Below are 27,380 nucleotides of genomic sequence, written 5' to 3'. Positions count from 1 at the left end.
ATACACCATGCCTCACCTGCAGTACTGCGTTCAGCTCTGGAGTCCTCAATACAGGAAAGACACAGACCTGTTGGAGAGGGTCCAGAGAAGGGCCACAAAAATGGTCAGAGGGATGGAGTATCTCCTTTGAAAGTCACTTCTAACCCAAACTATTCTATGATCATACTATAACAGCTGAAAGGCATAGTAAACATTCACTCAGACGTGGAGCTTCTGTTGCAAGCCAGGAGAACATGCAGAGAGTACATTCCTTTGATTATGTGCATTTATGGGGTTTTGTCACTTTTAAAAATAAAATAAATGGTGCTATGAATGCCTGCTCTGCTTTCAGCCTGTTAGGACTGAAAGGTCTCTACTTCTGTGAAACATAGTTGCCCATTCACTCTGCTTGAGTGAAAAGTAGTTGTCTTACTAATACCACATGAGTATAATTTGTTTCTTTTTATGGAGCTGTCCTGGGTTGAGCAGCAGCGGTCATTTTTCTCCTTCTTAGGAGCTGGTGCAGTGCTGTGTTTTGATCTTTTGGCCTGGGAACAGTGCTGATGGCACCGATGTTTTCAGTTGCTGCTCGAATGTTTGGTCTGGCCAAGGACTTTCTGAGCCTCATGCTCTGCCAGGGAGGAGGGGAGGCCGGGAGGAAGCAAAGACAGGACACCTGACCCAAACTGACCAAAGAGGTATTCCATACCACAGCACGTCATGCCTGGAGAGGTAACTGGGAGTTACCCGGAAGGGCAGGCTCTCTCTCTTCGGGGGGGTGTTGAACTCGTTCGGCGGTGGTATCGTATTCTCTTGTTATTTTCTCTTATCAATATTATCATTGGCGGTAGCAGCAGTGATTTGTGTTATACCTTAGTTACTGGGCTGTTCTTATCTCAACCCGTGGGAGTTACATTCTCCTGATTCTCCTCCCCAACCCTCCGGGAGTGGGGAGGGTCGGGGCGGGGAGTGAGTGGACGACCTGTGTGGATTGGTTTAAACCACGACAGGAGCCAAAGGTACTGATATGCTTCAAACATTTATAGCAGTTTCCATTTGTTTTCCATGTCCATTTGAAAAAATAATTGTAGAATAAAAGTCTTCTATATATGAGAAATGCTAAGAAACTGTGAGCCATAGCTGTAGTTCACTATACTGTGATGTGTAGTTCACTGTACAGCTGGTAGCTGTACTGATACTTTTACAAATGTCTTGCAAGTTTTTGGATCTTGTTCAATTTATTTGTTCCATTTTTTGAGTGATAGATCATACATTACTTACACAAGCATTAGAAGTAAATAATTAGGGAAAAATACTTCATTACAGAGTATCTGTCAGGCTGTGCTTGTTTTCAGCAAGCTAGGTGTTTATTAAAACAGGAACATTTTGTGTTTAGTCTGTTAAGGTACTGCAGTAGAATAACCAAGCCTTGTACTTTTACTCAACAGCAGCAATGAGATGATGCTGCCATTAACAATAAAATTATATTTGTTGATATTAAAAGAAAAAGAATTAATGCAGGGTTAAAAAGATCTTTGGATGCTGATACTAGAAAATAAATTCTGTGAGGATATAAGTTTATATGAAATACTGAATTACTGCCACTGGGTGGCATTGCAGATCAAACTATGACATACAAGCATGTAACATTGAACGCACCAAAATAATGTTTATATAATTATTTTACATATTTTCCAGTATTGTAAAGTTGGTTTGATATATTCAGTAAAATGTCTAAAAATGGGGGATAGAGGGGGTGTTCCTCACTAGTTTGTTTTTGGTTTTTTTTTTCAGTTCTGCTGTAACATGTTTGATGGCAGATATGAGACTTCTCTATTTATTTAAAGTATAGTCCCTTGATAGTCTTTATTCAGAGGAGCTTTTTTTTTCTCAGTGCAGAGTAATAATTATAATAAGATCCACTTAGGTTAGAGATGTCTCACTTCTGTTGATTCTTACGAGCTCCTTTGCATTTAGTGCTTTTTCTTTTAGGTAAAGGTGATGTGTGTGAAACTCTTTGCTTAATTATCTTTGAACTATTTTGAGTCAAATTACTTTTTTCAAGCATGAAACTGGAGATAAATACAATTCTAGAAAAGTGGCATCAATTTCTTTGTACTAGTCTGAAATATCCCATCTAACCAGTGTTATTGAGAAATAAGATTGAAATATGGGATATAATTTATACACTGTGTATATTTGCTCTTTTTGGGTATGACAGTGTATGAATCAATGTTCCTGGGTTTTAGTAGTGCAGATTTATCAAACTTGAAGGAGACCGTGCATCATTCTGTTGAATAGCTGTCATTAACTGCTGCTTGTTAATAGAGCCTCCAAAAAATGAAGAGCCCAGTGCTAGGCTCTTAAACAAACAACCCCTCCCCCAAAAAAACACACCAAAACACCCCAAACAAAGCACACAGAACTACCCATACAACAAACCCAACCATAAACCTAAGAACAGCAAAAGTCAGCAAAAAAATCCTGACCAAACAAAACGAGGCAAAACTGTGTGACTGCATAAGGTGTTGATCTTATTGAAGTATTTCTTCTTTTCCATTTATATTAACTTTTTCCTGAATTTGCTTTATTAAAAGTCTCTGTTTCTTCTCTCTTTTGTCCGTCATTATTCTGCGCTCAGCTCTGTTGGTTTTCTCCTCATTTTTTCAAGGGCCATCAAGAAACCTTGAACCTGGAAGGCTGTAGAAAGCAAGGAATGAACTTCATCCTAGTGTAAAATCTCCTATAAACTATCTGAGCACATGGTATGTGATAGCAGATGGCATTCGTGCACACATTTCACTTGATCACAGTATGGATTTCAGTTAATTGAGGATGGAATAGTTGCTGTAATTATTTCTCCTTGGCAGAGAGCTGTATATACAGGATACTTTCTGCAAGCAGTTGATAAGCTTATTTAAAGTGTTTTATGACAGTACAGTACAGATTTGTTTGAGTTCCTGGTTTAAAATTGCCCATATATTGTATAGTTTCTGACTCCTGTTTCTGAAGAATTAATTCAATATTGCAGTTATGCAGTATTCCTGATCCCTTGTTATTCAGGGTGTGTCAGCACTACAGGCTGAAAAGCTCAAGGCCAAAAATTTTATTTATGGTTATAAAGCTCATCACATTACAGTCAGCTAACCAGTAGTGTATTATTCCAATAATTTTCTTGACAGGTTGTACATTTGCTTCAGGAAGCATCTAATTTGGAATGTTCACTATGTGTTTCAGTTACAATTCTGACAGTAGCAACATGTCTAGGGGGGTGAGGAGGGAGAAGTGGAGAAGAAAAGCCTTCTGAAGTAAGACAGTTTTAAGTTTTCTGTGTTAAAAAGGCTTTAAATGCTTCCGCATGTGTGTTTGATTTCAGAAGATCAGTTAATGTAACTATACAGGAAGTAGATGACATGTACTTGGTTTCACTGGAAATAATTGTCCTGGATTATATATGATTTTGTCTGTAATTATTTGCAGAATATTCACATCATCTCATATCGTGTTAGAAAAAATATCTCTGTGATAAAGCTTGATTGTACAAACAGCTTTAAAAACATTTTCACAACAAACATATCCTTTGAATATCTTACTGTAATGTAAATTTCTTTTAGCGTAATTTACTGTAAAATATTCTGATTATTTAAAGTAGAAATTGGAATGGGTAGCAGTCTTTCCCACTGTGAAAGGTGCATTTTCTTCTGTCTCCTTTGTGGATATTCTAGCTTGTTTTGAAGGGCCTTGGCTCTTCAAGGGAACAGTAATTTATTAATCGGAGGGGTACAGAAGTCCCTCCTGTGTGGTGAATGTGAATAATGATTTGAGCTGAGTGGAATTAATACTATTGGCTTGCAAATATCAACAGTGATTAGGAGACTAATTGCTAATTATACTCTCATTTTGCATAGTGTGACTGGGTGTTTTTATTAATCAGACAGTATAATCTTGCAGTTTCCTGTAGTCACTTTTATGTTAAATAGCCCATGTCTCTGATGGGGTCAGTTTTCACTGAGCCATCTAGTGACTGTCTGATGGATGGTTTTGTGACAGCTATGCAGTGGCACTGATTGCACTGCAGAATGGTCTGCTGTTGCTGTAATTGGTGTTCTGGCAGAGCAGAGGAAACAACTGGTTCTTCAGTAGGTTTTTAGTAGGTGCTAAAGAGCGTAAGAGGTCTAAGGTGGGGACTGCTACATAGAGTTGTGAATGGCCCCTGATATGAGTGTGGATGGAAGTGAAATACTGGAAATAGCTTTCCTCTGGTTTTGAGCAGAAAAGAGAAGAAAGTGGAAGCTAAAATAGTAGGAATTAAAATAACTGTTGCTGTGAGAAGGATTAGCCTTGAGGTGCTTTCCCCATACTCTGATTTTAAAGGCTAATCGTCATGGGCTGACAGAGTTTACTTAAAACTGTCTTAAGGATTTTACTTGTGTGAAGTTCAAGATAAACTTCCTGCAAGGAAGCTAAGGATCCTGGGATGACTGTACTGGAGAGTGAACTGGAGTTCCAGTCTGAGACTATTTGCAGAAGGATGGACTAGTCTTCTACTGACGTCTTGGCTGAAAATTGATGATTTTCTATATTTTTAGATGTTGAAACTACAGCTGCTTGATCTCTAGGTATGGAATAGGAAGAAAAAGCTGCATAGTTTAGATAAAAACTTGGCTTGTCTTAGGTAACCAGAACTGGTCTTACTGACAGCTGAGGAGAGGTTTTCTATTTGGAAAAATCTTCCTCAAGTGGATGAGCACAGGTAGCATGCTTCTTGCCTTGAAGAAGGTACTGTAATAGTGAACAGCCAGTGTTTCAGTTTCTTTCAGTTAGAAAAAGCTTAGTTGGAAATTTTGGTGGCACTTTGGCTATTTCAGGGGTGGCTTCTTGTGAGAAGCTGCCAGAAGCTCCCCCATCTCCAATAGATCCAGTGTCAGTCGGATTCAAGAGAGACCCAGCCCTGACCAAGGCCGAGCCCATCAGTGATGGTGGTGGTGTCTCTGGGATAATACATTTAAGAAGGGAAAATGTTACTGCACAGGAGCAATTGCAGCTGGAGAGAGGAGTGAGAATATGTGTGAGAAACGGCTCTGCAGACAGCAAGGTCAGTGTAGGAGGAGGGCAGGAGGTGCTGCAGGCACCAGAGCAGAGATTCCCCTGCAGCCCATAGTGCAGATCATGGTGAGGCAGGCTGTGCCTCTGCAGCCCATTGAGGTCCCAAACCTGCACTGGAGCAAGCTCCTGGCAGGACCTGCAGCCCCATGGAGAGAGGAGCCTGGGCTGGAGCCGGTTTCTGGCAAGAGCTGTGACCACATGGGAGACCACATGGGAGACCCACTGTGGAGCAGTTTGTGCCTGAAGGACTTCACCCATGGAAGGGACCCACGCTGGAGCAGTTCATGAAAAACTGCAGCTTGTGGGAAGGACTCCATTTGGAGAAGTTAATGAAGAACTTAAGGTCCTTTCACACCCTAACTATTTTATGATTCTGTTTTGTGTGGGAGAGACTCCATGCTGGAGCAGGTGAAGAGTGTGAGGAGTCCTCCCCTGGGAAAGGAGGAGCAGCAGAAATGACATGTGGTGAACTGATCACAACCCCCATTCCCTATCCCCCTGTGCCACAGGTGGGGGAAAGGGGTAGAGTAAATCAGGGGTGAAGTTGAGCCTGGGCAGAAGGGAGGAGTTTGGGAAAGTGTTTGTAAAATTTGGTTTTACTTCTCTTTATCCTACTCTGATTTGATTGGTAATAAACTAAACTAATTTCCCCAAGTCGAGTCTGTTTTGTCCATGATGGTAATTGATGAGTGATCTCTCTCTGTCCTTTTCCTGACTCATGAACCTTTTGTTATATTTTCTCCCCCTTGTCCAGCTGAGGAAGGCAGTGACAGAGCGGCTTTGGTGGGCCTCTGGTATCCAGCCAGGTTAAGCCCACCACCATGGACCACTAATGGTTATAGTTACTGCATGGTCTCAGTGAATGGCCGCACTGGCCTTTAGTGAGGATGACCTGCTTTCCAAGTTTATGGTGAAATTTTAAACTATGTATGCATAATGTATTTTTATTCAAATAAGCCAGACCTATTGACAAAGGATGGAAGAATTATTCTTAAGTTATGTTTGAACTGTCAATTATTACATGATAAATAAATATTTAAATAGTCTTTTTTTTTTTTTCCTTGTTTTTATTTTTACCTCCACCAGCTGTAGCAGAAGTGAAGCTTCGTGATGATCAATATACCCTTGACCACATGCGTGCTTTTGGCATGTATAATTATCTTCATCTTGATTCCTGGTACCAGGATAATGTCTACTATGTTGATCAGTTTGGAAGGATTATGAATCTGTCAGTGACTCTGGTAAGAATAAACTTTATTAAAAAATTACTGAATTTGAAAAGGTGGGAGATAGGATAGAAAATATAGCAGGTAGGAGCTGAATGCAAAAACTGGGGGAAGCTACTGCCAGGAGCATGGGTAGATTAACACAAGTGCTGTTCACCAGGAAGGATGGAAGTATTTAAAATGAGGTGTCTGACATACTTTCATTAACAGTATTGCATTAGTATTGCAGTGGTGCTTCCAGTTACCTGCTTCCAATCTGGGGAAGATAGACATGGTGACAAGCAGAAGAAAGAGTAGACACTTCTTTTCTAGTTGCTGACACTTCTTTTCTCCCCTGTGCTATTTGATGTTTGTTTGCTAATGTGAAAATCCTGGCATTGTAGATACAAGGAAAGAAAGAGTCTGTATGTATTAGAATTAGAAATGCAGGCCTTTGTGGGCTAATAGCTTCCTCTTGGTGTCACTTCTTGGAGGCAAAAAGATGCTGGTGGCCTTGAGCAAACTTGAAATAGTGCAAGCAAGCTAGCCATGTTTGGAAAAACATGACAGTTATCTGCTTTTATACTCATGTTCTTAAGTAGTAAAACTTTGTTTCTTTTGAGCCATTTTAATGAATTGACGCACTAGTTTGCGGTACAGAGCTATTCTTCATTCTGGAGGTGAAAGGACACATTCTGGAGGTGATAGGCACCATGTTTCTGGTACATGCAATTGAAGTACTTGGTCATTAAGGAATAAAAGGCTGGAAAGGAAAATATCTACTGTCATGCTACCAAGAAATTAGCCTTGTAACCCTGCAGGACAAAAAACACAGGGAGATCTGTGATAGTTTGAGAGAGCATGGCTTACTCTGAAGGGTTCTGGGGTGGAAATTACTAGTCCAAGGCCAAGCTGAGAAAAATCCAGAAGCGGTAGTTCTGGATTTTTCAGGAAGTAGAGGTTTCCAAAGGATGGTAGGTGGAAAACTGAAGCTGCAGAACAGTTCCTTTACTTTTCATGGAATGTAGAAGCAGTTGGAGCCTTTGGCAGACTCTTGCAGAGACAGAATAATCTTCTGGGATTTCTTCCAAATCTTTTGAGATATCTGGGTTCCCAGTAGGAACGTCTAAAAGAAAGAAGCTTGTAAAGGAAAGCCTCCTGTGAAGAGTGGCTTGTCACAGCATCATTTTTTTTGTGATTTTTTTTTTTGTGGTTGGTTAACCCTGCCTCAACAAGACAATGAGAAGATAAAACAGAAAAAACTCGTGGATTGAGATAAAAGCAGGACGATCACTTACCAATTGCCATCTCAGGCGAAACAGACTATACTTTGGGGAAATTAATTTAATCTATTGCAAAAAAAAAAATAGAGTAGGATGATGGGAAACAAAGTCACACAAAGCTCTTACCGGTAGCTGGGCTTGGACTTTCCATGGGCTTCAGGGGAATATCTGCCCCACTGTGGTCCTCTTAGGGTTGGAAGCAGCCATGTGCAGCACAGGGCAGCCCTGGTCTCTTCTCACAGAGGTCACCTCTGCAACTCGCCACTGCCACCACAACACAGACACCCAATTCATTCCATTACTAGAAGGGTACGAAAGTGTGCAGGTTTCTTTCTTAGTAGATAAAAGATTTTACTAGGTAAAGGATTTTAAAATAGGCAGTAATTTGCATTTTTATGTGCAGTAAATTGAAATAATAAATATTCTTCCCTAGGACTAGTGGGGCTGTTGTAGTCTTCAGGAAAGTGGCACCTGGTTAATATCTAGTCACGAGTTTCAGTTCCACCCTACTGTGAAATAAATAGCTGCCATCCTGTGTCCTACTGCACAATGCAGCCTGTTTTGCAAGGAGATGTGTTTGCATATGCATAAAAAGGAGTGTGTTTTCAGAAACATCAACAAGGTGTCTCATTACAAATGTGCCTGGCCATATATTAGGCAAATGCGTGTTACAAATAATAATACTGTTTTCAGCCAAGAATAACTTACAAAGTTAGCAATGGCCACAGTTAAAATTAATATCACTCATCTTTAAAACAGAAGATGTAACAGTTTAACATGCTTATCCTAAATTCAAAGTGAAAGAACACATAGGCTTTTTAACACATACTTACTTCTAGTTCTACTTCCTATTTTGTTTGCAACTTTGATTCTAATATGGCAGTGTGTTAGTTGTCCATAAATCATGACTTATCCCTGCATCTTAGGTGTTTCAAAACATGTTTTTTGTGAAGGCAAAAAGCACAGGTAATGCCTTGTCACTTGGGAGTGAAAAATAGTTAAACAAAGGAAGAATCTCTGTGGAGAAGTGAAGGGAGTTGGAGAACTGGATTGACAAGAAGCTGCATCTAGTTTCTTCTTAAAGAAATTGCGTTGCTTTCATTTAAGCATAATTACAGTGAGGAAACCTGACTTCTGGTAAAATGACTACAGTTCTTTTAGCCAGTTCTTGCTAATATAATACAAATGTAGTATCTCAGCATCCTCTCATGCAGTAAGGGGTTACTACTGACCATTATTAACCAGGTGGTGAACAAAGAAACAGTAAGTCAAAAAGCAAATCTGATACAGAAGGGGTTTGAGGGCAGGTTGTGTTCCAGCTTCAAGACAGTCCATCCTTCATCCTTTTTGTTGTCAAACCGAGGTAAGAGACTGTTCTAATAAATGCCTGAAGTGAAATTGGTGATCAGAAATGTTGTAAAAAGAGCATTTCCTCTCTTGCTTATTGAGAGGGAGACTTTGTAATGTGTAATGAAGATTATTTTTCACTTTTTTCAGGAGATATATTGAGTCTTGACATTCCTGCTTAGTACTGATAAATCTGATCTAAGCTTTAGAAGAGTAAATGGTTGATGCTTGATTTTTATTTACATACAAAGCTATTTGAAGCTTACTATGAAGATTCACTTGAAAGCTGATAGAAGTGTGTTCTTCTCTAATGCTACAGCGTATAGCCCTGTAGATCATTGTTAAGAGGGATGGTGGTGCTTTCCCTGATCAGATGCATGAAATTTGTTATTTATTTCCCTAGGCACCAAAGTCATTGCTAGTTACAATGGAGCACTTATTGTAGAGAACACTTCCTTTCGATGAAACCTTAATTGTGGGGGTTTTGTTTGGTTTGTTTGTGTTGTGGGCTTGTTGTTGGGTTGGGGTTTTTTTGGTTGGTTGGTTTGTTGGGGTGTGTTTGTTCAATTCTTTTGTTCTGCCTTCCTGTATGTGTTATAAATTAGCGGAATAGTTCAAGAAGCACAGTGATTGAACCTAATCTACAGAGTGACCCTGAATGTTTTAAATAATTAAAAATCAAATCTGCATCTTTTCCATTGCAGGTTTCGTAACAGCCCTTATGCCTTTTTGGAGTATACAGTAATCTCTAATACGAATTCAAGTAGGCCCAAATGGCAAGCAGGCTATCTGCTTGTCATCTGCTCGTTCTTGCTCTTGGTTATTAAAATGGTACTTAGCCAAATCCAATTCCTCTTGCTTACATTTGAACATGTTTTAAATGCATATGATTTTAATAACATCTGGAAAATATGAAGGATTTGAAATCTGCACAAATGCAGGATTCTCAACAAGTGAGGTCCTGTCATGCTCTGCAAGCACAAGTGTGCTCTTTTTGCAAAGCATACATGTGCTGAACTGCAAAGAACTCTTTTAAAGATGGTGTTTTATATGTATATTTTGCCTTATTTCATAAATCAGAATGAGTGAGTTTCTTTTTCTGGAAGTAGATATGTATAGAGATGATTTCCCACCTCCAACCTGTCCATTGACCAAGTGAAAATGGAAGGACAGGAGATGCTTAGAAAATACTATAATTATTTGCAGCTGAAATTTCAGGGCCTGTGATAAGTTGCTGGTTTACTCTGGTATTTTTTCACTTCTATTTCTTAGTCTCATGCCCACCCTTACTGTAGTAAGACAGTCCATTTTGTGTGGCACAGAATAGATGAATTCTTGTCTCCCCCACCACAGCTTTCAATACAATAATGTGCTTCTGTTAGTGCTTCTTTTTGCATGTTTGTTAATATCTTCCTTCAGATCTGTCCCTGTAATATTCTTCCTTCACATGCTGTTTTTCTGTTTTAGAGATCTATTTCAAATTAAATATTTTTCAATTTTAGTGACACTAATGCTGATTTTTAGTAATAAGGGAAGAATTTCCTCAGTTTTAAGCAAGAGTTTTCTGGTTTATGGGCCTTTAAAATAATTGTAGACCAACTGAGTGGAAATGAACCTAGTAAAATAAAACTAAAACCAGTTTGGCTCTATGACCATTAGTTATGTTCTCAACCTAGTCTATTAAGAAGGTAGCTTAGGTTTAAAAAGGGAAATCTTGATCTGTAAAGGCCAGTCAGGCACTTGTTCCAGATATGACTGTTTATTTGTTCAAATATATGGAGGTATGCTAGTCTGCAAAATATCTGCCAAAACTTGTTGAAGCTAATTTTGCTTCATTTATTATATATGTGTATATAAATAAAACTGTCTGCAGGATGAGGGGAAAGGACCATGACATCAGGAGACATGTTTCTTTATGATACTGAACAGAAACAACAGAAATCAGTTTTGTTTGTTATTACTGTTAAGACCTTTTTGGAGACCTGAGATCAGATTCTGAAGTCTGTGAATTAGTATAAAGGGCAAGGTAGTGAATTTTTATGTTTGTTTGAATTATGTTGTTAGTGTCCACTATTTGTTTTAGTGTCATTGAACAGCCCAGGTTCAAAGGGACCACAAAAGAGAATAGGTTACAACCTGTCCTGGGTTCAGCAGTAGCAGTCATTTTTCTCCTTCTTAGTAGCTAGTGCAGTGCTGTGTTTTGTTTTTTTTTTGGCCTGGGAACAGTGCTGGTAACGCTGATGTTTTCAGTTGCTGCTCAAATGTTTGGTCTGGCCAAGGACTTTCTGAGCCTCATGCTCTGCCAGGGAGGAGGGGAAGCTGGGAGGAAGCAGAGACAGGACACGTGACCCAAACTGACCAAAGAGGTATTCCATACCACAGCACGTCATGCCCAGGATGTAACAGGGAGTTACCCAGGAAGGGCTAGGGACTTCAGGGTTGGACGAGGTATCGGTCGGTGCTTGGCTAGGGGGAGTGGGGCGAGTTATTGGTCGGCTGGTGTTGAGGTGTTGTATTCTTTCCTCTTGTTATTTCCTTTAGCATTATTATTATTGGTGGTAGCAGCAGTGATCTGTATTATACCTTAGTTACTGGACTGTTCTTATCTCAACTTGTGGGAGTTGCATTCTTTTCGATTCTCCTCTCCATCCCTCCAGGAGCAGGGGGAGGGCAAGAGGGGGGAGTGAGTGAACGAGCTGTGTGGTTTATGGCTGACTTTGTTTAAACCATGACACAGCCTTTCATGGGAAGTCTGGATGAGATTATCTAGTACCTTAGGCCTCCAGTGATGGGAACTCTGCCATGTACTTGGGGAGGCTGTTCCAGTCGTTGGTGGTTCTCACTGTAAAAATTTTGCTGTGTTGAGTTGAAGCCTCTCCTGGTGCAGCTTTTACCCTTTAACCCTTGTCTTCTCTGTCACTTGTGAAGGAAATGCCTCAGTCCTCTTTGTAGCCACCGTTTAAGTACTGGACTACTGTCATGAGGTACCCCTGAGTCTTCTCCAGGGAGACAATACGTAAGTCCTCTGGTCTTGCCTCATAGGGCAGGTTCTCCAGCCCTTTGACTGTCTTCATGGCCTTTCTTTGCACCCTTTCTAGTCTGTGTTTGTTTTCAGTTGTGGGGACCCAAACTGGACATCGTACTCCAGGTGTGGCCTGACAAGCACTAACCAGAGTGGGATGATCATGTCTCTGTCTCTCCTAGTAATGCCCCTGTAGATGCAGCTTCAGACCCGATTTGCCCATGTTGCTGCACTAGTGCACTGCTGGCTCATGTTCAGCTTGCTGTCAACCAGGACACCCAGTCCCTTTTGACAAGGCTGCTCCCCACACAGATCCTGGTTGGCACTGGGCTCTTTGGTTATTCTGTACCAGGTGCAGGACCTTACTTTTGTTTATTTTCACAATGGTCTTGCTACTCCACTCTTCCAGGCCATCTGTGTCTCTGTGCAAGACATGTCTGTCCACCTCATCGCCTAGTTTGCTGTCATCAGCAAATATCTTGAGGGTGCTTTCAATCTCTTCATCCAGGTAATTTATGAGGATGTTGAACAGGATGGGGCTTGGAATGAATCTGGGGGGGGACCCCTCTTGTGACGGACTGCAAGCCCATTTTGTTTAGCAGCTGCTTAGTTCAGTTGAAAACCTTCACGAAATTAGGTTCTATTTCAGCTATTTGAAAGATCATAGAGATGTGACTGTTGCTGAATCTGCAGTCTGCATCTTGTGTTTTTCTGTAAGAATATTTTGTTTGTACTCTTAATACTGCAGCCTGATCTACTTTATATGTAAATCAAGCTGAATTCCTGATAAAGCATGTCCTGACCATTTTTTTAAACTGCTGTGCTGAGTTCTTTACAAATCATAAATATTTGTTTGGGTTTTTTTTCTAACAAACCTTTTGGATATTCAGAGATTACTTTAACTCACAAAAGGCAGGTAAATTGTAGTCCTGTGCAGGCAGTGGCATTGCTGGCATTCTGCAAGCTGAATAATAAGCAGAGTTACAAATCCTTAAGCAACAAAGAAGGGATGTGAGAGTGAAGGCCGAAGATAAAGAGTAATCCCTAAAATATGTCCTGGAAGACATGCCTTTGTACTTAATGACAACAGTTGGAAATCCAATTTACAGCACTAAAGCAGTTTCTTCTTCTAGAATTAGCAGGAAATGAAGAAGGCAACACAGAACTAAAGCAGGACTTCTGAGAACAATTACTGGTGATATAGATGACATTAGTAATTTTGCACTATTATGCAATCGGACTGATTTGTGTAAAGTTTATACTGCAGGAAATACTGGATTTATTTTTATGTTTTGTTGGGGGCTTTTTTCCCTTTATGAAAAGAAAAAAATTAGTGTTATGTATTTTTTTTTTGTCATCTGCTTGGTGTAGTCTCTCTCTTCATGCTCAAAACCAACCCATGCTTGCAGTTTAGCTTAAAAAGTAAGATTGCAGTGTGCCACTGATGGAGCATGATAAATTTATCTTGATGCATAGTAGAATCACAGAATTTTTTAGGTTGGAAAAGACCTTTAAAGTTGAGTTGAACTGTTACCCCAGCAATGCCAAGTCCACCACTAAACCATGTCCCGAAGAACCACATCTACACATCTTTTAAATACCCCCAAGGATGGTGACTCCACCACTTCCTTGGCAGCCTGTTCCAATGCTCAGTAAACCTTTTGGTGAAGAAATTTTTCCTAACATCTAATCTAAAACACCCCTGGTGCAACTTGAGGCCATTTCCTCTTGTACTATTGCTTGTTACTTGGGAGAAAAGACTGACACCTACCTTGCTACAATCTCCTTCCACATAGCGAGTGAGAAGGTTTCCCCTGAGCCTCCTTTACTCCAGGCTAAACATCCCCAGTTCCCTCAGTTGCTCCCCTTTAAGACTTCTGCTTCAGACCCTTCACCAGCTTCATTGCCCTTCTTTGGATGTGCTCCAACACCCCAATGTCTCTCTTGTAGTGAGGGGCCCAAAACACAGTATTCCAGGTGTGGCCTCACCAGTGCCAAGTACAGGGGGATGATCACTTCCCTGGCCCTGCTATTTCTGATACAAGCCAGGATGCCCTTGGCCACCTGGGCACAGCCTGGCTCATGTTCCACTCTGTCAGGCATCACCCACAGGTCCTTTTCTGCCAGACAGCTTTCCAGCCACTTTTCCCCAAGCCTGTAGCACTGCATGGGGTTGTTGTGACCCAAATGTAGTACCTGGCCCTGAGCATTGTTGAACCTCATACCGTTGGCCACAGTCCATCGATCCAGCCTGTCCAGATCCATCTCCAGAGCCTTCCTACGCTTCAGCAGATCAACACTTCCACCCAACTTGGTGTTGTCCGCAAACTTACTGAGAGTGCACTTGATCCCTCATCCAGATCACTGATAAAGATATTAAACAGATCTGTCCCCAGTACTGTTTCCCTGGAGAATACCCCTTGTGACTGGCTGCTGGCTGTATTTAACTCCATAGGATAATCATAATGTGATGGAAAAATTATTTGCAAATATGATATGAATTAGACCAGCTTTGTTAGCTAATCACAGTTAATAAAATGACTTAATAAAATGGCCACTCTAGAAAAGCTGAGAAATGATATATTGGCTTGATATTCTGCATGACAGAATAGGCTAAAATTCTCTTTAATTCAGGAGTTTTTATGAACTAGTTTGAATACAGTTCTGTGGCTGTCATTTCTTTTAAGGTCTCCACATTTTTACTGGGACTCGAATTATTTGAGGTAGGTGATTATTGCTTCCTCCTTTTTCCAAATATACTCAACTGCACAAAGAAGCCGGTGAGTTGCTACTGAGATTTGTTATTCTTAATTTGACTGTAATAGTTACTGAAATCGATAAATGCTTCATAAAGTCTTAGCAGGTGACTGTTCTCTTACAGGACACTGCTCTACAAAAACCAAGAGAAGTTTTCCGGCTACCTACAGATTTGACAGCTTATGATAATCGCCTTTGTGCCTCAATACACTTCTCATCTTCCACATGGGTTACCCTTTCTGATGGTACGGGAAGACTGTATTTAATTAAATCAGGCAAGCGTGGAAACAGTACATCTGAAAAGTGGGAGGTAAGTCTTGCAATAACATATTTAAGAATTGTACATCTACCAAATCATTCTTATTCTTGCATTTCTGATGAGAATTGCATGTACGTAATGTGAAGAATTGAGTTTTAAATCATAACTCTATCACTGATACAGGATTGTGTTCAGTGAATAATGACAATGAATTTTTTATGCACAAAGTAGCTGAAATGCAAGTGTTGGAAAGGGGACATTTTGACTGAACGAAAAATCTAACTAAAAGTGTCTCTACATACGTGGCTAAGTGTCTAGTTGGAACTTCTTAACACCATTTGATCTTTCCCTTAACCATTTATATGCCTGTTTAGGATTCTACCCCCCCTGTTTTTTATTGTTTGCTATTTCAACTGCCCTGTGGAATAATATACAATATTTTTAAAGTCCGAAATTATTATCAACCAAGCTAAAGGCGATGTTAATTTTTTAAGTTAGGAGATTTCTGGTTTATGCACTTAGCTCTGGAAAATTATTGGTACTTAATATTTTTACTTAAAATTGTTTTTCAAGTTGTTAAAATTGCATCTGAAGTATGGTTTTTGTATTTCTTATGATTAAATTCTTTGCATAATTATTTGAAAGAGTCTTGAGAGGAGGTGATTTGTGATCTTCCTACACTGATAATGGCATTGGTTATTCTGCCTGCACACAGCAAATGTAATTTAAGTTACATTTCTGTCTGAGCTACTATGACTCTTGTGGTCTGTGGTTAGTTCCTCTTTATTCATGAAAGATGAACCTGGTATAAATCTGGCACATTTCACATCTATTTTCTCTGTTAGAGGGCAGCTTCTGAAATAGTCAAGTAGGTTTTCATACTGGCAGGACCTTGGATATATGTCCTGAAGTGGAAGATTTCAGCATGATGGATTAGCTCCTTCTCCTACACCTTTTGAGAGTTGAGTAACTAGGAAATTAGTCATCCTGTTCTTTAGATGGTTGGTAATAAATACCAACTTTTATTGTTTTTATTCTGCTCTATGAGAATGCTGGTGCATAAATAAGTGACATTGGACTTACCAGTGTTAAACAAAAACATGAGATTCATATGTTGAGGTTCTGTCACCCTTGAAATTAACTTTTTGAGTATGTATAGCACCCAGTGGTTTAGAGTGATGTTATCATCCCAACCCCATAAATCCTCAAACCTTACCTGGTTTCAGTAACAACAGCTGGATTGAGCCTATAATTGTTCAGCCACTCCAGTTTGAATGCGTAGAATCAACTAGGTTGATTCCTTGTCATTTTTTCTTTTTTTTCGTGTGCCAATGTTTTGTTTCTTCTTGTTTGCTGTTTGGATTCATTTCATTTTTATGTTCTTGGGGTTTTTGATGAGTAAGTACTGGTTTTGAGAGAGTCTGAAATACATAGTTTCTAGAATTAAAACTTCTATCTAGAGATACCAATTGCTGAATGTCTCAAACTACAAGATGTGCAGTCCTTGTCTGTGATTTTTTTAATGTTTACAGTGGTGTTTATTAACCTTTCAATATGACATATTTATGTACTCTGCCCAGCTAGTCCCATCCTAATACTGGATGGACTTTTTCAAATGGTATACATAAAAAATTAAAAATTTACAACCCTAGCTTCTCCTGTGCATGAATATTATACTCATTCATTTCATTATAGGTTTTTGTTTCTTACTCCCCTTCAACTTTATAGAGAAGGAAAACTGAATCTCTGTAAAGATAGTAGCCAAATAAAGAGAACCCTTGTCCCCTCAGTAGTGGTTGATGGTTAAACACTGGCAGCCAGTGCACTGTACCTTTTTATCTTCTTGTTTGCACATGTCAAATTCTACAGAGATTTTCAGGATTTTGAGGTGCCTAGAGAAGGGGTGAGGGCCTTGGTGAAATGCTTACATCTTGAATGTGAGACCGTTTCCCCTGGGTTGATATGCTATGTTTATGGATTCTGTTCAGTTTGTCAGTTGTACCTCTACTTATTGTAGTAAACAGCCGTAATGTAGGTGTTTTCTTTATGCTTTGTTTAATGGCCCATATAATGATTTTATAATATAAGCGATAATAACCTCTCTGCCAATGTGGTTTGTGGGAAGCAAAGTTTAACTGGTTTGACCATTTACTGGAGCCTTTCACTGCTTTCTGATAAAGAGCAAGACTTCCAGTTTTAACCAACAGACTTTATACTACACTTTTGTCTTCTAGATTGTGTTTAATGAAGAGCTAGGAAGTCCATTTACTATAGCACACAGTGTTTCATTTGTAAAATCTGATACTCATTCAGTAGCTGTGCTACTGCTTAGGGTAGAAAAAGATGAATTGGACACAAAAGGAAGTGGATTTCATATTACCTTGGAATGGGTTACAATTGCAGAGATAAGCAAAGAGGGTAAGTCTTTTACATTTATATTACTGGTGACTAATGTTTTTAAAAGCAATAAATCATGCTTTTAGTTTTTGTCTTAGAAGTCTAAGAAAAAACAGAAAAAGCTAAATATTTAGCTTCCTTCTGACCTTCTTTACAGGAAAAATCATGTACTATGAACTTAACCAAAAGATGACAAAGACTTGCTTAAAAAAAATTAGAAATGTTGGAGGTTGTTTGAAAATACTCCACAAGAGGTTTGGTCACACAATGGCAAGTTGAGAGATTGTGACGCCTTTTAAGAAATGAGCATGTGCTGTAAGAGAGACACAGACAATTTTGATGTCTTTCAGTGCACAGTTAAATTTGGTCAAATAACAGCTTGTACAATGAGTGGCCAACTTCCCACTGCAACAAAGACATGCTCTCTTTCATCATGTATCTAAGACAAAGTAATTTGTTAATCTTTTAAAGCAGGTTACTCTGTTGCTTGGAGTCTCCTGGTTGTATAGATCTCTCACTAATTGGATGGTTGAATCTCTTTAATTAATACGCCCACCCTGCCCTAACCTTTTAGGAGAAGGAGGGGGGCTCTAACACCACTAAGTACCAGAATTACATTATAGTTTGGTTGTTACTCTCTACCCCACTTGCATAGCAAACAAGATAACCAGCTAAGAAGACATAAGTTACATCTGGCTTATCCGTTATCATCTGTATTCTCCTACGACTTCCATGTTTCTCTTAAGCTTAATGTTGAGGTCAAACAGGAACATATTTTTTAGTGCTAGAGTGTCATAGATGATTTTTATCATTGTAATCTGGTCTTGTCTACTGTCTTTGATAGTGAGTTACAAGTTCAAGTAAAATTGTATTTACAAGTACAATGATTTTTATTTTTTTTTAAATGAAGAGATGAAGCATAAATATGAAAAACAATAATTCCTAGGGATAATTTTATTACTTGTGAGAATTTAATGAAGTTGGTTATTGTGAAAAATTTATTTGTGCCATCTGGTTATTTTTCAGAAGTTGATCAATTTACTGAGGACTCTGTGGGTAGTAGGATTCTGATGGAAAAAGAACAAACATTGTGCTGGAACCTGCCCTCTTCATGATGTTTTGAGTCATCAGTACTCATGAGTTTTGGTGAACAGTAGGGAATGGCATGGTCCTTGATGCCAGTAGCTAACATCTGGGACCTTTTAAAGGGCAGTGTTTTACTAAAGTTGAGAAAGATGGGCATGGGCATTTTCCATTATGAATAAGGTGTTATCACTAGCTGTTTCACTGCTGTTCAGGTTCTGACAGCAGCTCAGAAAGTATCACCGAATGGTTTGGGTTGGAAGGGGTCTTAAAGCTCATCTAGTTCCAACACCCTGCCACAAGTGGGGACACCTTCCAGCAGAGCAGGTTGCTCAAGGCCATGTCCAGCCTGGCCTTGAACACTGCCAGGGATGGGGCAGCCACAGCTTCTCTGGGCCTGTGTCAGGGCCTCACAGTGAAGAATGGAAATTTGGAAAACTTGTTTGTGCCGAGGCTGTGAGGGGTTTTGTTAATTGCTGGTTTTAGCTGTGATCAACAAAGACCTCATAAGAAAAAGGGGCAATGTTTTGTTCTTTTAGATTAGTTAGATTAATTTTAGAGTCTACATATTTAACAAACTCATTGGAAAACAGAAGTGAAATTTCTTTTTAAACTACAGTACTGTGAATTAACTGGTAGGTTTGGTTGGTATATTTCAGTGTAATGAGATTTTTGTATAATAATTTGCCATCTAGAAAAATATTACCACTAAGATATTTTTTAATTAATTTTATAGGTGATCACAGATACGAAATCTTGAAAAGGAGAGTTTTGCAAGGAAAATCAGTCCCCCATTATGCAGCAATAGAGCCAAGTGGGGATGGTTTAATGATTGTTTCCTACAAACCATTCAAATTTATGCAAGGTGAAGACAGCAAATCAGAAGAAAATGATGATGCAGAAGCAACAAAGGAAAAGAAAGGTAAGACTTACTGGCAGATTGTGATAGGCTGCTCTGTCTCTTGGGTTAGATTCCCTTCCCCCCTAAAAAAACCCCAACAAAAGCTAAGCAAACAGAAAACCCGAAACAAAACAAAAGAAAAATTCAAACATTTTTAAAGAATGAGAATCCTGTAAAAAATTCTTTTCTCCAGTGAAAAAGCAGTTCAGGAAAAAATAATAAACTTCAACAAAAGTTATCCATGCTTTTTTTCCTTTAAGATCAAAGCAAAATAAAACCTTATTAGTAAAGTTGGCTTATCGTAATTATCACTGGGCTCTGTAATATGTATATTTATGTAGCTTTGTCATTTCAGATTTGATTTAGCTTTTGAATATGAGGCGTTAATGAGCCTATTCTAACTGAATGATACTGGCACAATCTTTGTGGTACAAAAATCTGTTTGGAAACAATATAAGAAGATCAGTTTTCTGGTATGTATAAATGTTGCACAGTGTGGCAACTGTGACATTGTACATGTAATGCTGGTCGATGAGAAAATGAACATGAGCCGGCAGTGTATGCTTGCAGCCCAGAAGGCCAGCCGTATCCTGGGCTGCATCAAGAGGAGCGTGACCAGCAGGTCAAAGGAGGTGATCCTCCCCTCTACCCGGCTCTCGTGAGACCTCACCTGGAGTATTGTGTGCAGTTCTGGTGTCCTCAACATAAAAAGGACATGGAGCTGTTGGAACAAGTCCAGAGGAGGGCCACAGGAGGGACTGGAGCACCTCCTGTATGAAGATAGGCTGAGGAAGTTGGGGCTGTTCAACCTGGAGAAGAGAAGGCTGCGTGGGGACCTAATAGCAGCCTTCCAGTACCTGAAGGGGGCCTGTAGGGATGCTGGGGGAGGGACTTTTCATCAGGGACTGTAGTGACAAGACAAGGGGTAATGGGTTAAAACTTAAACAGGGGAAGTTTAGATTGGATATAAGGAGGAAATTCTTTCCTGTTAGGGTGGTGAGGCACTGGAATGGGTTGCCCAGGGAGGTTGTGAATGCTCCATCCCTTTTGGTGTTCAAGGCCAGGTTGGATTAAGCCTTGCGTGAGATGGTTTAGTGTGAGTTGTCCCTGACTATGGCAGGGACGTTGGAACTAGATGTTGTAAAGGTCCTTTCCAACCCTAACTATTCTATGATTCTATGATAATAGGAATAGTCTATAGGTATAAGTCTTGAGGCAAAGGAGTTCTTCAGTGCACTGAGGACCATAATACAGTGTCTCTGCAGTTGTCACCTGAATTAGTTAGTTCAATGTGTTAAGGATTTTAAGGGCTTGAGTTGTGTGCTAGGTATGATTAAAGAAAGGCAGTGAAGAGCTCTGTATGGCTCTTACACATGCATGAAATGAGCTGTTCTGCGCACATACAGTGTTGCTAAAGCCCAAATATCTGTAATGTGGAATACTGCTTGCAGCAATACCTGTAGAAAATTTCTTGTGGCACAGAAATCTAATGGTACAGAAAGTACTGAAACCTGAACTCCTAGTTCAGGGGGAAGTTTTAATACCTATTTAAGAGAGATGAGAAGTCTAAGCTACTTTTTAGGTGCAATTCTCTCATAAATCAAAACTTTTAGTATTTCATGTAATCTGTGTCAAAGTTTAGAATTTTGAAGGTTGTCTTATCTCAGATACTAATTGTTTCTGGGGAGTATACCTGTAGCACCAGTGGCTGATCCATTGCAAACAGGAAATTTGTGGTTAACGGGCAGCAGTGTAAGAACCCTTCCAAGGTCAGAGTTGCTGATGCAGATCAGTGAAATCTTGTCTTGTCTTAACTTGAGAGCATCCAAAGGGTCTATCCATACTTTAATTTTCTTCTAAATAGGAAGGTAAGATGTACAAGTTTGCTTTTTAGAAAAATGAATGCGTCTTGTATTTTCTGTGACCCAACTGTGCACTACCCAGTTAATGCTGTCATCGCTTTCCTATTGTATAAATGTTTCTTTTAAAAGTCCTCTTCTTGTAGCAGTTTAATAATCAGGATAGACATCAGGTGGATTCTAGACTCAGGAGCAGAAGTCAGTTGTTACCTCTGGGCAGGCAGTTTTATTTCATCAACTGAGGCAGATGAAGACTGGTTTTCTAAAGTTATTTCTGTTGAATAGTCAATGTAGCTTCTGGCAAAATAGGTAAGAAAAAACGCTCACATTTTTGAATGGCATATACTTCTGAGTGTGCAGTAGCTTGTCAGTACCACTGCACCTGGTGTCTCTTCAAATTATTAATCATTAACATTTCAGTGTATTTCAAGTACATTTTGGTAATCAGTTTTGTAATGCTACAGTAAACTTAGAGTAATAGCTTATTGTATAACATGTCAGCATGTTTGAGTATAGATATGACTATAAAGTGCTCTCCAGAAAAGGGACAGAAATTAAGTCAATTGCTAAAAACTGTTTCTCCATTTTATAAGAATATATTTTATGTAAGTTGTCATGGTTTGAACTCAGTCAGCCATAAAGCTGCTCTCTCATTGCCCCCCTTCCTCCCCCTCCGCTCCTGGAGGGATGGGGAGGAGAATTGAAAGAATGTAACTCCCACAAGTTGAGATAAGAGCAGTCCAGTAACTAAGGTATAACACAAACCACTACTGCTACCACCAATAATAATAATGATAAGGGAAATAACAAGGTAAGAGAATACAACTTCTCACCACCCACTGACCAGTACCCAGCCCAACCGAGCAGTGATCTAACCCTTCCGTGTAACTGCCCCCAGTTTATATAGTGGGCATGACATGCTGTGGTATGGAATACCTCTTTGTTTAGTTTGGGTCAGGTGTCCTGTCTCTGCATCCTCCCGGCTTCCCCTTCCTCTCTGGCAGAGCATGATACTCAGAAAGTCCGTGGTCAGACTAAACATTACTGAGCAGCTACTAAAACCATTGGTATTATCAGCGCTGTTCCCAGGCTGAAAGTCAAAACACAGCACTGCACCAGCTACTAAGAAGGAGAAAAATGTCTGCTACTGCTGAACCCAGGACAGTTGTTCAGAGTAAAAGTTAATTTCCGTTCTTCCACAAACTTCTATTTTGTATCTCCAAGTATTGCACACTGGAATCCAGGACAGCATTTGTAATCTAGTTCGTATTATTCTGCATCTTTCCAATTGCAGACCCTCTCTATTACTGGCAGCAGACTGAAGACGATGTGACCGTAACAGTTCACATTCCTGAAGACATCACTAAGGATGACATAAAAGTACGCTTTTCCCCTGATAACATATGTGTTATACTGAAAGATCAGCCTCCCTTGATGGAAGGAAAACTGTATTCATCTGTGGACCATGAAAGCTGCACATGGATAATTAGAGAGAACAAAAGGTGTTGTATATGCGGTTTAGTCTTCCTATTGATAGCAAATGTCCAAAAGAATTAGAGGGATTAATATTAGTATATAGCTTATACTAATACTGTATACTAAAATATGACATTTCAGTTGTTGAGTATTAGGTATCATAGTGAAAAATAACTCAGCTGAGTAACTCAGGTTTTTTATTACTTAGTCAAGTGAGCAGTATTGCATGAATAACAGGCTTCTGTTTTAATCGAAAACAGTAATTACACATTTCAATGTAATAAATTGCATTTTGTTCTTAATGTTGGTACTGCAGTACCACTTTAAATCTGTCAATTAAAAGAATAAAACTTGCTCCAAGTACCGTCTGTAGAAGTATGCTGCTTCTAATACCAGTGTAACTGCCTCAGAAACTTGATTCAGCGTTCACTGAATAGTTATTGCTGTGATGTAGTAATTAATAACGTAGAAGGTTTTCCTTTTCTGTCAGGTAACAGACTGTCATTGTAGGCACTATGAGTATATCTAAGAAGTGAATATAATAAAACTAACTCTCATTTTATTGTTATCTCCATCTGTTGGTCTAATGCAGTAATTAAATGAAATTGCTGTATTGGTGCACTGGGCTCTGTCTCTTGTTTTCTGTTTGTTTAGTTAGTAATTCCTAACATTCATACCAAATTCTCCTAAGTTTGTCGTTGGCTTGTTTTGCAGGTTACAGAAATTGTGTCTTCTGAGATATGATTTTAGATACACAATGTAGATAATAAATTATTGTAGTATTTGATGCCTATAAAATACAAGTGTTTTTGTCCTAGATATTATATGAAGGTGGTGCACACTTAAGTAGCCCTATTAAGTAGTACTTAGGTTTCAAATAAACTGTCACTCTTTGAATAGATTTCTTTACAGGTCATCTTCTTGTAATATTTGAAATATTTTAATAAGACTTGCTTCAGGGAAAACTACATTTACATCGAAAACTCTTAAGGACACTTGCATGAATACAGTGTCTTTATTCTTAGGCTTTTAGAAATCACGTGTCCTTGGTCTGTTTTTCTTTAGAATATTTTCCATTAGAATAGTTTGGTTTATGAAGTGAATACTAATGATTTTGTTATATGATTTTCATTATTAGTTCAGTTTGGAGTGCTCAAATCTGTATTTAGGGGTTTTTGATTATTAATCTGAGAAATGGATGCAGTGTTTTCATTAGTACTCTTTGTCTTCTATTTGCATTTTAGTTTGGAAATTTCTCTAATTAAGAAAAATGAGGGACCCCGGTGGCCAGAGCTAATAGTTGGTGACACAAGAGGGGAATTCATTATGGACTCTTCGCAATGCTCTGAAATATCTGAAAGCCTGATGCATCTTACCTCTGAAGTAATGGTAAGGAGTTGAAAATAAAATACTTGTAATTTTTTGTATATTTCCATGTTGTCTTTTCTTGATATCGTTATTTGCACTTCATTAACATAGCTCATCGGTTCAGTTACTGTTCAGAATCCTAACTGCATTCATTTTTAACTGAAGTTGTTAATGTAATGGCACTTGAGTTGTGAATATACTTTGAACAGCAATATGTTCATGGGGGACTGAATTTAACTTCCGTGATAGTGTCTGTGCACCAGAACAAGAGACTTGATTTAGTATTGAAAATAAGTTTTGGTCCCATCACTTACGGTGTGGCAGCTTTTTTTGAGGTAGTTGATTAAAGTGATTTTAAAGGATGTCTGTTTCTTGTTTATCAGTAGGTTAGCAACACTTTTATACTGTCTTCCTAGGGATACTGTATTTGACTTACAGACTGTGAAGGCAAATGACATTCTTGAAAGGAAAACATATGAAGGCAGAAGTATGATTCATGAGCTTTCTGGCATTATTGTTATACAGGGACACTTAAAATGTAATTTTTAACTGCTGCTTGCTTGATACTTTCACTTTTGGTTTAAATAGAAAATGGCATCTCATCTAAAACTTGTGAAGTGTGACTCCCTGTGGGCCTTGATATATTGGTTCTGGATTATTACTTTTTTTTAATAAGGCTGAAAAGTGTTATTAAAATAAATTCTTTTGAGTGCTCTAAACTGATTTCTCTCTCTCCTTCACTATTTGTGGGCAAGATACTGTAGTACATCTTTAAACCAGAGACTTACTGGGAACTTCACATTTGTTTTCTTTTGTAACTCATACTGAGCTTAAAGTGATGATAGTTATTTTTTTTGTCACAACTTCTCAGCTTGTTTGCAATAATGATCATGTAAAAAAATAGTCTTATGTTCATGTACATAAATGTTATATATTTTCTTCAACTTTAGCTACACACGTATGAGAAAAGCACAGATTCTTTTTGGACACCTCAAATTGCTTATGGTAATGATACTAACCTGGGAAGGTTTTTTTAAAAAGCCACCCAATGAAACAGGAAACCAGGGGCCATCAAGAATGTTGATAGAGGAGAGCTGACCCCCCAAATCTAGCCTCCAAAGAGACAGATTCCCTGTTTTAAGTCTTGTGCGTTAGCCTGCTGTATATGACATTTAATTTTTCTGGTTTCTGCCATTTAAGAACATTTCTTTATTATCCATCTATTCATATTTGTTTTCTTTGGATTTAAATTGTTTAGCAATTAAAAAAATTTGTGGTGATCTCACTCACTTTGTGAACTGAACTAAAATAAAAAGTTAATAATCAGCTGAAGTGGAGGAAGAAATGAGCATAGGAACTCAAGAACTCCCTGTCAGATGAATTGAGTCAGTGCTCTCTCTAATCTTCCCTTACATGTTCTGTTAGGCTTCAGATTTCAGCTTATATTATTTATCTAGATGGTGTCTTTTACCTGGACAAGAAGCAAGACGAACTCATACTTGATGAGGAAGTGTATATTTTTGCCTTCTGTTAAATAAAGGTCCCTTTCTGTTATCAAGAAATTAGTTCTTGAAATAGATCACCAAGGTAATGTAGTTTGGTTGGTTTGAAAATTATCCAAGATGTCATTAGCAGAAGTAGGCTGTTTCTCTATGTAGTCGTGTTCTTACTCTTTAATTAGCAGTAAAAGTCATGGATTTTCCTTTCTTCAACTTGTGAGATGTGAAAAAATACATGTGCTTCTTTCTTGGTTTGAGTGCATTAAAAATACGCATAAAAAGGTATTCATTTTAAATAATTATTAGCAAAGCTAAAAAGGTATGTATTTAGAGGTACCTACAACATGTTGGCTTTTTTAATAGCATTTCCAATGGCAAGCTGAAAGAAGCTTACACTGATGTAAACTTAATAAACCTGTGTAGGTTTTCAGGATTGTATACGTTTGCTACTTACAGAAGGGAATTCATTGTCCATGTTTTAGTTTCAGTTTCAAGTTTCCTTGAACTGAAATTGATTTTGTGTTACCTACTACTCATGCTATCCTTCATAACAGAAATGGTTCTATTCATTTGTATTAAGTCCGTAGTAGCTTGATCTTTAAGTATATGCAAATAATTCTTCGTTATCTATTGAACTTTTTTGATACGGAAAGAGATTTATTTATATATATATATATATATATATTCAGTAGCTTGGATTTTCAGTGTATATTGTTATCTTTTTGTTTCAGAATCCAAACCCTGAGAAGGAAAACCCACCTTGTAATGCTCAAGAATTAGAAGAATGTGATGCTTTCCTTGAAGATAGTGCAAGCTTGTGCAGATTTGATGGTGATACCTTGAAAGTCACTCATGTAGTAAGTGCTGCAAATTGTTACAGAAATACTTTAAAACATTTTTTAACGATAAGCAAGTTGAATTCTGTTATTGGAACAAAATCTGTGAAACTCTTGAAACCACATAGTTTCCTTCCATAATGTAAAATCAAAGTAGCAACAGAAATTATCGAGCAATATGTGTTCTTCACTGTCATTTTAGTGGAAAAATAAGGCTCTCTTTATTCTTTTTTAAAAATATACTTACTTTCACAAGTGAACCATTCGAAAAAGCAAAGTTATGTCAGAATAATTAAAAGGAAGGGGTCTTTTTCAGTGGGATAAAATTGTTATGGATTACTTAGCTTACATTTTTCTCAATAACTTTGCAGCTAGCCTGGTAGAAAGTTGACCCTTTTCACTAAGGAGGTAGAGTACAGATCATTTCGTGATACTTCTTTGTCAGTCACTGAAAATAACAGATTGTAGGAAAAATGTTTCAATAGAAGACTTAATCTGGGTTGTAAGCAACCTCCACTAACAGTAAGTTAGGACTTGATCTGGTCCTTTGGCTAAATGAGAAAACAAAATAGTGATATGAAATCATCACAGGTTAAGTTGTGATCTTGGGGTTGTTGGGGTATTTTTTCAAGATGTCTCTATGAAGCTTGTAATGAACATTGGTGTTGCAGCTCATCACTGCTTTGTGTCACACAGAGTGTAGGATAACGTCTTGTGCAGAAAATGTCTTAGTTAAGGGATAAAATTTTGAATTGGTTCAGAATTTCCTGTTTCCTCTGAAAAGCTCTGGAAGAATTCTAAAGTTGGTGTCTTACAGATCTTGGTTTGTTCTTTTCCTTAAAAAATATAAATATATCTTTTATTTTTTTCTTTTGGCAGTATGGATAAATATGTATATTTATCTGTGTGTGTATATATGTGTATATATAGATATATGTGTATATATGCCTGCACGTGCATCTGTGCTGCAAGAGAAATAAAGATTAATTTTAAAGGCTAGCAT

At 38.5% G+C, this 27,380-nt stretch overlaps 1 protein-coding gene across 3 annotated transcripts in view; it reads left to right on the top strand.

The window, feature by feature from the left end:
* Positions 1-27,380, top strand: part of NUDCD1 (NudC domain containing 1) — a 37,633-nt gene that overhangs the window by 3,091 nt on the left and 7,162 nt on the right. Inside the window, exons 2-10 of one of the 3 annotated variants that reach the window (XM_065668811.1) lie at positions 2,651-2,744; positions 3,217-3,287; positions 6,172-6,326; positions 14,824-15,009; positions 17,193-17,376; positions 19,175-19,360; positions 22,493-22,700; positions 23,919-24,063; positions 26,273-26,398. In XM_065668811.1, the coding sequence (XP_065524883.1) occupies positions 6,219-6,326; positions 14,824-15,009; positions 17,193-17,376; positions 19,175-19,360; positions 22,493-22,700; positions 23,919-24,063; positions 26,273-26,398 (1,143 nt within the window). In that variant the 5' untranslated portion in view covers positions 2,651-2,744; positions 3,217-3,287; positions 6,172-6,218. The remainder of the gene's footprint in view (positions 1-2,650; positions 2,745-3,216; positions 3,288-6,171; positions 6,327-14,823; positions 15,010-17,192; positions 17,377-19,174; positions 19,361-22,492; positions 22,701-23,918; positions 24,064-26,272; positions 26,399-27,380) is intronic. The other 2 variants (XM_065668810.1, XM_065668809.1) reach the window with 2 other exon arrangements.

The sequence above is a fragment of the Lathamus discolor genome, chromosome 2 (genome assembly GCF_037157495.1).
Source record: "Lathamus discolor isolate bLatDis1 chromosome 2, bLatDis1.hap1, whole genome shotgun sequence".
Classification (NCBI taxonomy): domain Eukaryota; kingdom Metazoa; phylum Chordata; class Aves; order Psittaciformes; family Psittacidae; genus Lathamus; species Lathamus discolor.
The sequence above is the reverse complement of the archived record's forward strand: the minus strand, read 5'-3'. Positions and strand labels throughout refer to the sequence as shown.